We start from the raw sequence: 13,135 nt of genomic DNA, 5'->3' as shown, positions 1-13,135 counted from the left end.
TGGCTCATGCAGAACGGGCTCTATCTGGATCATATTTTTAGTGTCTCGACAGGTCTTGACCTTTGCAGCAGGACATATATGGTGGTCTCTCCCCTTCTCTTTGTGCTCTTGGAAATGCCTCCTGGAACATTCTTATTAAATCCTCCTCAACCAAGCGAGTCTCAACACAGACAATCAGCTCATCTTGTTGAAACGCCGAAACCTCGTAGGACTGTTTAGATAAAGATCTGAACGTCAGGGGGAATATGTACCTCAGAGTAGTGTGTAGATCCATGTGTGGTTTTTGTAGCTGTGTGTTTGTAAGTTGGACATAAAGCTGAAATATTGCTGAATTAGAGCCGCATTGAATATGTGTTGTATGTGATTATCATGGATCACAAGATTCAATTTAAAGGTTTTGAAAAATTAGGAAAAACTTAAAGGGGCAATTTAGAACATTTTTCATTCACATTTTAACTGATATTTGCACTATGTTTTTTTCCATCCAGTCCCAAGTTTAAAATCCATCAGTAGCAAAGTTTTTTCAGACATTTGTGGGTATTTTTGTATTTAAATATTTTTGGTAATACTGTGTATTACTGTGCCAACTGCTATCACCACTACCTATTCAATACAAAATAAACAATGTTATAGAGACTGAAGTAAAACAAAAAAATGATTATTAATAAGTAAATGAGTGAAATTTGATACTGAACTTTTCCTTTAATGTGACAATTTGGGGATGTAGCAGTAGTTTATAATGATACAAAAATAGGGACAAAGATGTTGTTTGCTAAGTTAGTTGTTTGATATGTTTCAGATTTGTTTGAAGCAGTTCTGCCATTATGTGGAGATACTGAGCTAAGTATGGTATAAGTATTCAAGATCAAAATTTTGCCTATTTGGGTTGTACCCCATGGGACCTTACCTAAAAAGAATGCATTACAGTCAGTGGGGAGAGACAATTTAATATTTGATCTTGTTCAAATTATTCCATCATTGACACGTATGACATGGTTTAAAAGACAATTTTACAAGTTAAAGTCCCACAAACATCGCAGTGTTATCTTGAATAGCACAACATTCTGATGAAATACTGGCCTGATCTATTGATATTTGGAGTCTTAATTTCACGAAGCGCTCCTCAACTTTTCTGCACCAGAAAATGACATCTTCTTATACCACCCGCCAATGTAATATGTTAATTGTTTCAGCGCTCCGAATACAACAAAACACATGAAAATCAGAAAAAAGGACTTTCTTTTGATGACAAGCGGGTGGACATACCATTCCCTACTGGAATTTTAATTGTGGTTTGAAACCTATAAATCAACCCACAGTCCTCATTCTTCCAGCGAGTCCACTTCCCCCTCCTTCCCGTTAATTCCCAGATGGTGAACAGCGGCATCAAATCATCCGTTCAAGAGTTTCGTCACAAGCACATCCAATCAGCAAATCATTTTGCATCACTTAGGGCAATCTAAGTTCAATATATGTTTAATTTACTTGCATTAAAGTAAATACCATGTGGCTTCAGGAATTCACTGAGCCCCTCCAAAAGTCTGAAGTGGAATTGTTTTGTGTCTTGAAGGTGGAGGCGGTGGATGGAAGGACAGTCCCAGTCCTTATCTGAGGGCTGGGAAGTCTCTTGTGGAAGGCGCCGAAGGGGGGCGGGCGTGTCCTCTGGCCTTGTCCAAATTCAGCTGGTCCACCTTTGGGGGTTTTGGAGGCGGAGGTGGGGCCTGTACCGCTGGGGGAGGAGGAGGAGGGTACAGAGGTAACACTGTCACCTTCTGCACACATTCATCCCAATCATCTTCTTTCATTTTCTCTTGTTCTCTGTTGTCCAAGACTCTTACTTTATTCATATTTACCACATTTTTGAATATCTGTGTTTTATGTCTGAGTCACAGTGTAAAGACTGTTTCCAGATATGGTCCTTTCTTAAATAAAACAACCCACTAATTACATATAATTTTGCAGTGTTACAGGTAAAGATGAGGTGATAAAAGGTGATTTTGTGAAAATGGAAGAAATCAGGCAGTTAAAATATTCATAAAAAAGAAAAACAAGATCAAATCCATGCTAAAATTAGACAGAAAGTTGACAAGAAAAGACATGAACACCCTAAAGTTTCTCCTTTTGTGTGGTTCTGTGCTTACTTTGTTCATTTTCATTTTTTTTATTCAACATTGTGACAGCCACTTTAAGCCATCTCTCATAAGATTACATTAAAATAAAGAAAATGAGTGAACAAGATAGAAAGAAGATAAGATAAGACAAGATAAGATAAGATAAGATAAGATAAGATAAGATAAGATAAGATAAGATAAGATAAGATAAGATAAGCCTTTATTAGTCCCACAAGGGGAAATTCCAGAAATGGTGTAAAGGATATTTATTATTTGATTTAAACTCATCTTTCATCATAAGCAATTTCAGAAGTTCAGAAGTTGAACATTCAAAATGGTTAGAATATTAAAATGTTTGTTCAATGTCAAAGGCCAATTGACTCATGTTTTCTGTGACAGGAGGTGATGCTGCGCTGATGGATGACATCACAGCCGATGGTCAAGACGGGATCTCATTCATTCATCCAATGGGAGAGATTTTCCTGGAACCGCTGGCAGGTAATACTGATATTACCATGTTAGGAACTCAGGAGAAAACAAAAGAAACTCCACTACAGTGATGTACTTCAGTAATTACACTGGTCTACAGTAAAATACCTCCAGCATAAAAGTAGTGAAACTTAACTAAGTTTGAGCCACTATTAAAGATAAATTAAATGAAAAATGGTGGTTTGCTGTAGTTTCACAGATACACTTTTGGGTTAAAATGTGAAATTTTGATAATTAATAAGAGAATTTGGTGTTACTCAAAGGAATGTTTGTATTAAAGCAACAGATCGGCTTCTAAACACTGTCTGCACATTACAATGCATTCACTTTATATGTTCTTTCAAGTGATTTAAAGATTCATAAACCTATTGTAATGTAATGGATTAGATTTATATAGCACTTTTCTATTAACGCCTGTTCAAAGCATGCACAATGGATCCATTATTCATTCGTTTTTCACATTCACACTTTGGTGGTGGTAAACTGCATTTGCTGCCCTGGGGCAGACTGACGGAAGTGTGGCTGCCGATACACGCCAATTCACACACATTCATACACCAGTGTGAGTAGCAGTACTGGAGGTTGGTGAAGTGTCTTGCCTAAAGACACAACAGCACATGACTAGGACAGAGCAGGATTCGAACTGCCAACCCTTTGGCTATTAGACAACCTGCTCTGAGACACAGCCACCCCACAATGTGTAATAAGACTTTATCACATACATTGAAAACATCATCTAACCAGCACTTTTATCAGTGGTTTTCCAATTCATCTTATTAAAGTATGTAAGATTTAGCACATTTAATCTTAGAAGCACATAATTTCTAAAAAAACAACAACTTTGAACTGGTGTTATTTTATTGCAACTACTTGGTGGTTTTGACCTTCATCAGGCATGTCGGAATATTTACATTTTTATATAGTGATGAAATTCATACACATTCTTTATATTATTTCGTCTAGTACTGAGGTGTATATATGAACAAATACAAATGCATCATTTCAGTTGTACAGTATAAAGTTACATCATAATTTTATTTTACTACAGGGAGACAGCATCAAATTTGTCCATGTTTCAAGTAAATAGACATGATCAGTGTGGAGATTAAATCCTGAGACGTGGGTTTCTGTCCACAGATTTCCAGGCTGGTTGCTCAGTCAGTGCCTCAGGGCCAACTTTCATGTTTTGTTTACTTAAAGCTGTTTGAACCCTGAAATCTTTTTGCCATAATACGTACATACACAGACACATAGAGCGTTTTTTTTTTTTTTTTTTTCGGAGACCACTGGACATCTGATTCTCATTATTTCAAGGAAGGAACAGGGAGGCAGTTGACTAATTCACAGCCTTGTGGAGCATGTTGCCTCCAGCGCCAGAAGACAGGCCTCCATTCCCAAGTGAAAGACACTGTTGTTGATGATGCATTCGCTGCTACACATCACTCTCAAACGCAAAAGCTTCCTCTGAAGTGCTGGAACATGAAACACATTCACAACTGGAAAAAAAGAGTGATAATTGAGTTCAAAGCAAATTATTATTTTCTGTAATTTAAAAAAAAATAGAAGTTTACAATAAAGAAGACCTTCTTCTTGTTTGTAATATGCTTCAAAGAAAGAACAAATGGGGCAGTATTATATGATTGTCTTATTACTTTCATGAATTGTTGCGTTGATCATATATTTTCACACAAACTTTAAGTACATGAGCAGATGATGTGTTTTACTCAACCATAAACCACAAGGTCAACAGGTTTACATTCTGCTGGGGTTCTGTGTTGCATGTTAATTCCAGGATAATGTTCATTTTTTCATGTTTCCTGTTTCTTCCAGCCATGGAGAGTCACGGCGAGTGTGAGATCAAGGTGCAGCTGAACTGTAGCCACTGTCAGATGCAGAGCTGCAAACGAGATGAAGAAACCCACCACATCCTCTGTCTGTGCCACGACGATGAAGTCCTGGCCAGTGACAATGTAACGTGTATCAGTAGTGTAGGTATGTAAATCAGTGGAGGATCCAGAAAAAATGGAAGGGGAGGGGGCGCAGGAGAATGGTGGGATCCAGGATCGGATTCCCGGTGGGGGTTCAGGGGGGCAAAGCAAAATTAACATTATAAATGCTTCAAATCACATAAAACGGTATTATTTTATTATGCACTGATAAAATGAATACAGTTTAACCTCACTAATGTTATCACTTTTGGAACCAAAACAAAGAGTTTGGAACCAAAACAAAGAGGCCGCTGTTGCAAAATCACTCACGATTTGTTTGTGTTTAAGTGGGCAGGTTCCGTATGTAACATGAGTGGACACGATGGGTTACATGCGAAACCTGGAATGAGACTGCTAAATCATGGAAAACCTGCATGTCTGGATTAGAAAAACCACTAGGATTGTCAAATTTAGCAGTGTCTTTATTTCTAGCACTATATAAGACCAGTTCAAGCCATGTTTTTAATATCAAATGCACTGACACCTAGGTAGCTTTTCATGTCCCAATTTTGGTCCTATTTTCGGCCCCAATATTTCATTAAAAAATAATTATTTTTGGGATGGCTCAGAGCAAGAGTATAATTTTTTTTAGCATTTATCTGGGGTCATCATTAGGTGCATTCTGGGGGGAAATATGTCTAAATTTCTCTTTTATTATTGGGTCTAACCAGCTGGCTAAGTGTCAGGTAAATGAACCCAGTTTCATAGAAGTAACTACCACCATTACCACCTCTACTGCCAAAACACAACACCACCATAGCATATGAACACCAACACCGCAACACAACACTGGCACAGCACAACATCAACACTACAGGCTGTATCAAAAAAACTATACATTTTGAAAAATTACCCCCAGTTCCACATTTGGTAATTTTTGGAATTTTCTTTTATGGATGTTGGTAGGTAGGGGATTGGTGGATATTTGTCCAAATTTACAGACCCAGGTTTTCATGCATGAGTGAGCAGGGGCAAATTGCACAATCCAAGTTAAAACTGGTTTGTGCGAAGTAGCGGTGGGATTTAAATCCAATCAAAGGTAGTGGGAGGGGACAATGGTTAGGGTTAGGGTTAGGTTAACCCTAATTTGGCCTGTCCTCAGTGACATTTTCAGGCCTAAACAAGTTGAATTAACATTGAAAGGCAGGAACAGCTGCCATGGGTAAAGAAATGAAATTGACATGGTGGCCAAAGTGTTAATGCTGTAACTTGGCAATTTTGTCGAAAACAAGATGGATGCCCATTGTCCCCTCCCGTGACCTTTGATTGGATTTAAATCCCACCGCTACTTCGCTTGCTCATGCATGAAAACCTGGGTCTGTAAATTTGGACAAATATCCACCAGTCCCCTACCTACCAATTTCCATTAAAAAAAATTCCAAAAATTATCAAATGCGTAACAGGGTAATTTTTCAACATGTTTAGTTTTTTTTTGATACACCCTGTATAACACAACACCATCACCGGAGCACCATAACCAAACCACGGCATAATACCACCATGACACACCAACAACAACAATCATAAAAATATCTCTGAATCTCCTCAGGACACTTCACTCCTCAAAGTCCATTTACCATGTTCTCTCTCAGCAGCGCCTCAAGGTCCGGTGCCGCAGGGCCAGATGTCGACGTCGCTGATCCTGGCGGTCGTTACCTCCACCGTCGCTAGCCTCATCGCCCTGATCTGTACCGGTGTCATCCTCAGTAAGAGACTTTTCCAGTTCTGTGTGCAGTCTGTGCCCTCCACCTTCCACCGGCTGTGAGCTCAGCTTCACGTACAGAAACAGGAACGCAGATTAGCCACCTGCCGATGGCTGTCATACGATGCTAACAGATGTAGTGAGCACAACTTGAACATTTACTCCAGGCACTTCTTTCAGGTGGTTTTCTCTTTTCACTGCTTATGTGTAAAAACAGTGGAAAAAGCCCTGACTCTCTCTGTGCCAAATGATGTGACTGAGAAGTGACATAATGGAGGTGATGCAGTTAAACTTACGGTGTTTATATGTTGTATTTAGTCTCTACAGCACAACGACTGCTCTCTTGGAAGCATGAAATGGCACAGATTTGATGTAATATGCTTCTTTGGCTTTAAATATGACAGAAAGTTTGGCATTTACAAAGGAAATATTCTATATTCAAGGATGCATACTAATGAGAAAACAGTACATGCCATGAGATTGTAAAAGCGAAGATGGAAAAGTGCCTTTAAATAGGTTTGGGAAGCACACAGAGATAGTATGAATATCTTAATAGGAAATAGACTTCAGCTCTCATGCAAAAAGGTAAAGAAAGCATCTATTTATGACCAAAGAACTTAACAGATCTATTGGACATAGGTTTGGCAGTGAGAGACGGCTTTGCTGATGATTCTTGCACAAATAAACTGCTTTAAATAGGAACAATTAGGGAATTAACACTTAACCCGTTTGCATTGTTTGCATTGTGAAGGAAGGCAACTGAGGGATAACAGATAACAATGAAAATGTAATGATAATAGCACCACATAATGATACTGATGTTGCATTTGTATTTAACTTGGTCTCAAACAGAGGCTGCTATGCTATATATATTGTTTGATGACTCACCTACTAAACATACGTTTGTTTTTATTAACCATAGACACTTCTTATAGTAAGTATGTATGTGATATTAACAACAATTTGCAGCGAAGTAGGACAGTGAGGGATTCTATCAGTTTTTCGCACCTTTGTTACCTTTTTTCAAGTGTCTGCTGCAGATAATTGGGAAGGGAATTCTTACATTTAGGCCCTGCTCAGATCTGGAATTAGCATCTGTTGCAGCAAATATGATCACATGTGGACAGCTCTAATACAAGGTGTGAACGTGCTCAGGATGCACTGAGGACATATTAAAATCAAGTCTCTCAGGATGTATTCAGAGGTGGTCTAGGCTGCATGTGTTAACTTTCCTATCATATGTTTTGCGTTAACATCCGTCCTGTCAAATCCAATCACATGTGAAGAGCTCTAATGGAAAGTGTTACAGGAAGCAGGACACGTTCCTGTCACATCTCACAGAATGCAGTCTGACACGATCTGCTCAACTTGAAATGAATTGACGATGTTATATTTTAAGCTATAGATGAAGTTCTTTATTCGAATATAAAGCAAGATTTTCAGACCTGGTCAGAAATCTGAGGATACATAGGTCCTAGCACAGTGGTTCCCAACCTTTTTTGGCTTGTGACCCCATTTTAACATCATAAATTTCTGGTAACCCCAGATATTCAAAACGGAGACTTTTTTTTTTTTTGCTAAAATTAATTTGCTTTTGATCATGTAATAGTTTGCTATACTATGTTGCAAATAAACATTAGATGACATTTAGTCTATATAATGTATATTATTATGGATGGAGGCAGAAAAGCCAGGCGTAGATTACTGAATAAAGTGAGAATTTTATTTTCCTTGGTCAGGATATGTACAGACAGTCCAGCTTGTATTTACAAGACTGACAATTAATACTGAACAAACAATAACTCAAACTATGAATTATGAAAGAGCTGCAGCATCTGAAACCGACCACAATGAACATTTGAAAGATAAACAGTACCACAGTGCTTCAGTTTCAGCTTCAGCGTCTGTCATGTCTTTAATCTATTGGGATTATCTCTCTCAACTCACCATATATTTTTTTTATTAGTAAGTTTTTATTTTTATTTTTATCAATTACTAGAAATTTCAGGCGACCCCATTTGAATTCCAGGTGACCCCACATGGGGTCCTAACCCCAAGGTTGAAAAACACTATCCCAGCAGTTGGAACCGGAATGTGTCTTGGGATGGATTAAAAGACTTCCTACTCAGCTGATGTCATCTTCTAAACTCACCAACAAGTTAATATTGAAGTGTTTTAAGGATGGCTGAAATTTACAATAAGCCTACAGCAACTTACATTTCCAGTTAACAGTTTGGAACAACAATTTCATGTTTTATCTTTATTGTCATAATTTTCTACAGTATAGATTCATATTGAGGACTTTAAAAACTATCAAGCAAAGCATGTGGAATAATGTAGTGAATAAAAAAAGCGTTAAACAAACCAGAAAATGTTTTAGATTTTTTGATCACAGCTTTGCACACTCTTGGCATTCTCCCAGTCAGCTTCATGAGGTAGTCACCTGGAATGGTTTTACAACAGACTTGAAGGAGTTCCCTGAGGTGCTGAGCACTTGTTGGCTGCTTTTCCTTCACTCTGCAGTCCAGCTCATCCCAAACCATCCCATTGGGTTTAGGTTGGGTGGTTATAGAGGTCAGGTCATCATCACTCCATCATTAGTCGTTTTTCCATTGGACATATGTGCAAAATTTTACCAATATTTACTAAATGTCGAAAAAACCAAAGCGCGCAATGTTGGTTTTTCCATTAAATCACAAATGTGATGATTTGTTTATTTATTATTGCGAGATGACAAGAGAAGTCGTTCCATAAATATGGCGGATTACAGATATATTCAGTATTATTATATATTACCCCTCTATCCCGTACTAAATGAAAAAATGATTTGGTTTCCTGGTGTATCCACACATACCGCGCCATGTTTCTTTTAAAACTCTTCTTCTTGTTGCAATGTCTGTCAACATCTTTTTTTTTTAATCACGTGACTCTAGTTGCGCAAAAAGGTCTTTCCATTGCAGTTTTGCGTGATATACCAATTGTGCTACACCCGAAAAACCACTCCTTGCCAGCGCAAAAAATTTCAGTCAAAAAACGAGAGTTTGGCTGAAATTGTCATTTTTTCCATTGGGTAAATTTTTATGCACAAGTTATATTCGTGCAATTTGAGGGTCAATGGAAAAGCGACTACAGTCTGTCTTGGATAAATTCCCTTTACAAAGCCTGGAGGAGTGTTTGGGGTCATTGTCCTGACTGTCCCACTAAGCACAAACCAGATGGGATGGCATGTTGCTGCACAACTCTGTGGTAGCCATGAGTCTTGAATCCATCACACCTCTTCCTCGATGCCTTACGGTGAGAACCACATACGTAACAACAAAGGCATGGCAGGTGGTACCATGAAATCTCAAATTTGGACTCAGAGTACAGATTTCCTTTGGTCTAATTGCCTATCCTTGTGTTTCTTGGCCCAAGGAGATTCTCCTGTTCTTGTTGTTCTTCCTCAGAGGTGGCGCCTTTGCAGCAAATCGACCATGAAGGCCTGGTTCACGCAGTCGTCTCAGGAAAACTGATGCTGAGACGTGTGTGTTGCTTGAATCTGAGCTGCTGGTAATTTGTGCTTTCTGAGGATGTAATGCTAATGAACTTACTCTCTGCAGCAGAGGTAACACTTGGTCTATCATTTCTGATGAGAGCCAGTTTCATTATAGAGTTTTATGGTTTTCGCAGCAGCACATAACCCATAAAGACCCAAACATCCACCGGTGACCAAAAGCATCTACTGAACTAAAATGTTTAATATCTGCCGAACCACTAATCCTATCAATCAGTGTAAATAATTGGTGTAAAATACAGTTTGTCATCTTTTCATGGTCATCAGATATGACCCATTTGGACATTCAGAGACTCCGTAGTGAACTTGGAAACACCGTCACCTTCTACAACATTGATTCACCAGTAAAACCCATGGAGTTGGACAAATGACAGTGGATGAAGGCACTTGTTTTTACATTCATGTATTGATATAAATGAAATATAGGGAAATACATGATTTACAGTCAAAATTGCAACATAGAGAGGATAATATTATAATAAATGGTGATGAATCACTTAAGAAAGGTTAAATAGAGAGAAAAAGTGTTTTGGGAACTGCCACAAAAGTAGCAGTGGGCCTTTATGGGTTAAGGTTACATTTGAAGATTTTTCTAGACTGACTGATCTTTGTGTCTTATCGTAATGATGGACTGTTGTTTTTCTTTACTTAGTTGAGTGGTTCTTGTGTACTCTGGAATACAACAGTAGTCAAATAATGATATTCACTTTATGGAACTGTGTACCAACCCTACCTCTGCTCAAAAGACATGAGAAGGCAAGAAAATCCACAAAATATCTCATGGCGAAGCACACCTTTGAATTAAAAGCCATTCCAGATAGAGCTGCACAATGTATCGTTTTAGCATCGAAATCACAATGTACGTGCGCGCAGTAGTCACATCGCAGGTCCTGCAATGTAGGAGGCAAATGAACTGAACCTGTTCTCATCTAATTTAAAGGGTACCTGACACACACTGCACACCGTGATCCACCAATCACAATCGTTCTTAATTAGTTTGGACTGAGTCACTGGTAACAATATTGAAAAATGAGCAACGAACATGAGAAAATCACCTTAAATGAAGACATGGTGCCAAAAAGAAAAGCAACGTCAGTTATCTGGAATTATTTCAGCTACAAGAAGGATGATACTGAAACGCGTGTTCTGTGTCGATAGTGCCTTCCACCTGTTGTAACACAACTAATTAGTTTGACCATTATTTACATTATTCTGCTATTATATACTCCTGAGTATTTTTTTATACCGCAATATACATCGCAGGGTTAAAAAAAATCGCAATGTCCGTTTTTTTCAATATCACGTAGCCCTAATTCCAGGTGACTACATTGAGAGTGTGTCCTCAAAGTAAAAGGTGACTACTTTGAAGAATCTAAATTATAAAACATTTTCTGGTTTGTTTAGCACTTTCTTAGTTGTTACAGAATTCCATAATTGTGTTCTCTCATGGGTTTGATGTCATCAGGACTAATTTATAGTGTAGAAAGTACGGAAAATAAGAAAAAAAAACACTGAATGAGAAGGTGTGTCCAAACTTTTCACTGATACTATTATTATGCATGTTTGATATACATAGTGCCACTTATACAATATATTAGTAGTTTCATAATCCATCAGAGATGTGCAAACATTTTATGCACATTAAGATTCAATCATTGCTAAAGCTGTATCAGTACTTAGGTTCTATCAACTCTTTCACAGCAACATTTTATGCAGTGAGTAACAGGCATGAAAACACCTTAAAAGGCACCACAAGTAGAAATGAAAGCTTTGTCTGTTTTTTAGGCCACAGATGATGTTCTTTATTTGCATATTGAGCAGGGAAGCCAAATCCGATCATTTGAGACACATCTGGAGACACATTTAAATGGAAGATGTGAACAGATGCATTTACAGCTGGACATTTGAGTTTAGAATTCCCAAAACGGATACTATTGCAAGGTCTGACGGAGCCTTAACTGACCCAGTAATCCTCTTTGAAATGTTGGTGAAGGTGTTAAACAGCAGGTTCTTGCTCTCGCCCGCTCTACAACCTTCTTGTAACTCAGTAAAATTGTTGAATATTACATGAAGTGGAACGGTTTCCTCTGTTGAATCAATACTTTGTGTGAGGGCCTCCGCAGGAATCTGGAAAGCAGTGGTATCTGTTATGGTTCCAAGTCTCGAGGCTTATGCACTGACTGACAAGAAACAGAGAAACAGTTTGAGTTTTGACTACACTAATACATAAAAGTGTATCACATTGCCTGAAAGGAAGGTAAAACAAATAGCTTGGAGGAGGAATATCAATGTTTTTTTTCCCCTCTAGTTTCAGCACCGGAGGAAGATGATGTCAGATATCTGGGCAACACTAGAGGAAAATAACTCAGCATTCTCAGGCAGACAGAAAGACAAATCACTACAAAATTTTCTCTGGATTTTCATCATTTTCCTCGGAGAATTGTTCCTAACAATGATTTTATACGGCCAAAAATATCTCTTTTATAGAAACTGTCGGATACAGAAAGACATATTCATGTTCACTTTGGGATGAACCTTTATTCTTTTATGTTTCTAGATATTAAGAAGAACTGGCACACCTTCATGTCATACAGTATTTATCATGGATGCACTTGGTATTACAAATATAAAACAAATATATACTTACTTCCACACCTACTGAAACATTATTGCATGAGCATCACAGTATGTACTTTATGACATGGTGTTCTGTACAAACAGTGACGAAAAAAAAAAAACCCAAAAAACTCTTCCATTCAGGACATGAGTGATCTTGGAGAAACTGCAGTAATGTCAATGTTATAGTTATTTTTCTGAAAATATGAAATGAAAAATGCATTAGAGAAAGCCAGGTTTAAGGTCAGCCAAAGCAGTTAATATTTCTCATTGTATAAATGTTTTATGTGTGTGCAATATGAAGAAAAATTTGTATATTTGCAAAAATATTGCAAAAAGGTGAAGCTGAACATAAATTCACTCTTTTTATTGAGCTTATATTGATTGCAGATCATTACCAGTGATAAAGAAACAAGTATGGACATTATGCTCAGATAAACTCCAAAGAAAAGCAAACAGACCTCTTTCACCATTGATAAACTATTGAGTGTTTCATTTTATACTAACTGAATTGTGTGTAACTTTGATTTGCCAGTGAATAAATGAACTTCTAGAACAAAGACATGACACTTGTGTAATTACGTACGTGTTGCAGAAAAGGAGATGTGTTTTTCAGTAGACTGTTAATCTGAGGCTTTTAAAAGGCAGCGGAACTCACCCACAGACCCTTCAGGTT

General features: G+C 37.8%; 1 protein-coding gene across 1 annotated transcript in view; it reads left to right on the top strand.

Annotated features, from left to right (window-relative positions):
- Positions 1–13,135, top strand: part of ltk (leukocyte receptor tyrosine kinase) — a 137,947-nt gene that overhangs the window by 103,382 nt on the left and 21,430 nt on the right. The window contains exons 16-19 of the mRNA XM_030127224.1: positions 1,571–1,756; positions 2,511–2,609; positions 4,431–4,592; positions 6,181–6,294. Of these exons, the coding sequence (XP_029983084.1) occupies positions 1,571–1,756; positions 2,511–2,609; positions 4,431–4,592; positions 6,181–6,294 (561 nt within the window). The remainder of the gene's footprint in view (positions 1–1,570; positions 1,757–2,510; positions 2,610–4,430; positions 4,593–6,180; positions 6,295–13,135) is intronic.

This window comes from Sphaeramia orbicularis, chromosome 22 (assembly GCF_902148855.1).
Source record: "Sphaeramia orbicularis chromosome 22, fSphaOr1.1, whole genome shotgun sequence".
Lineage (NCBI taxonomy): Eukaryota > Metazoa > Chordata > Actinopteri > Kurtiformes > Apogonidae > Sphaeramia > Sphaeramia orbicularis.
This window is presented reverse-complemented; position numbering and strand designations above follow the sequence as displayed.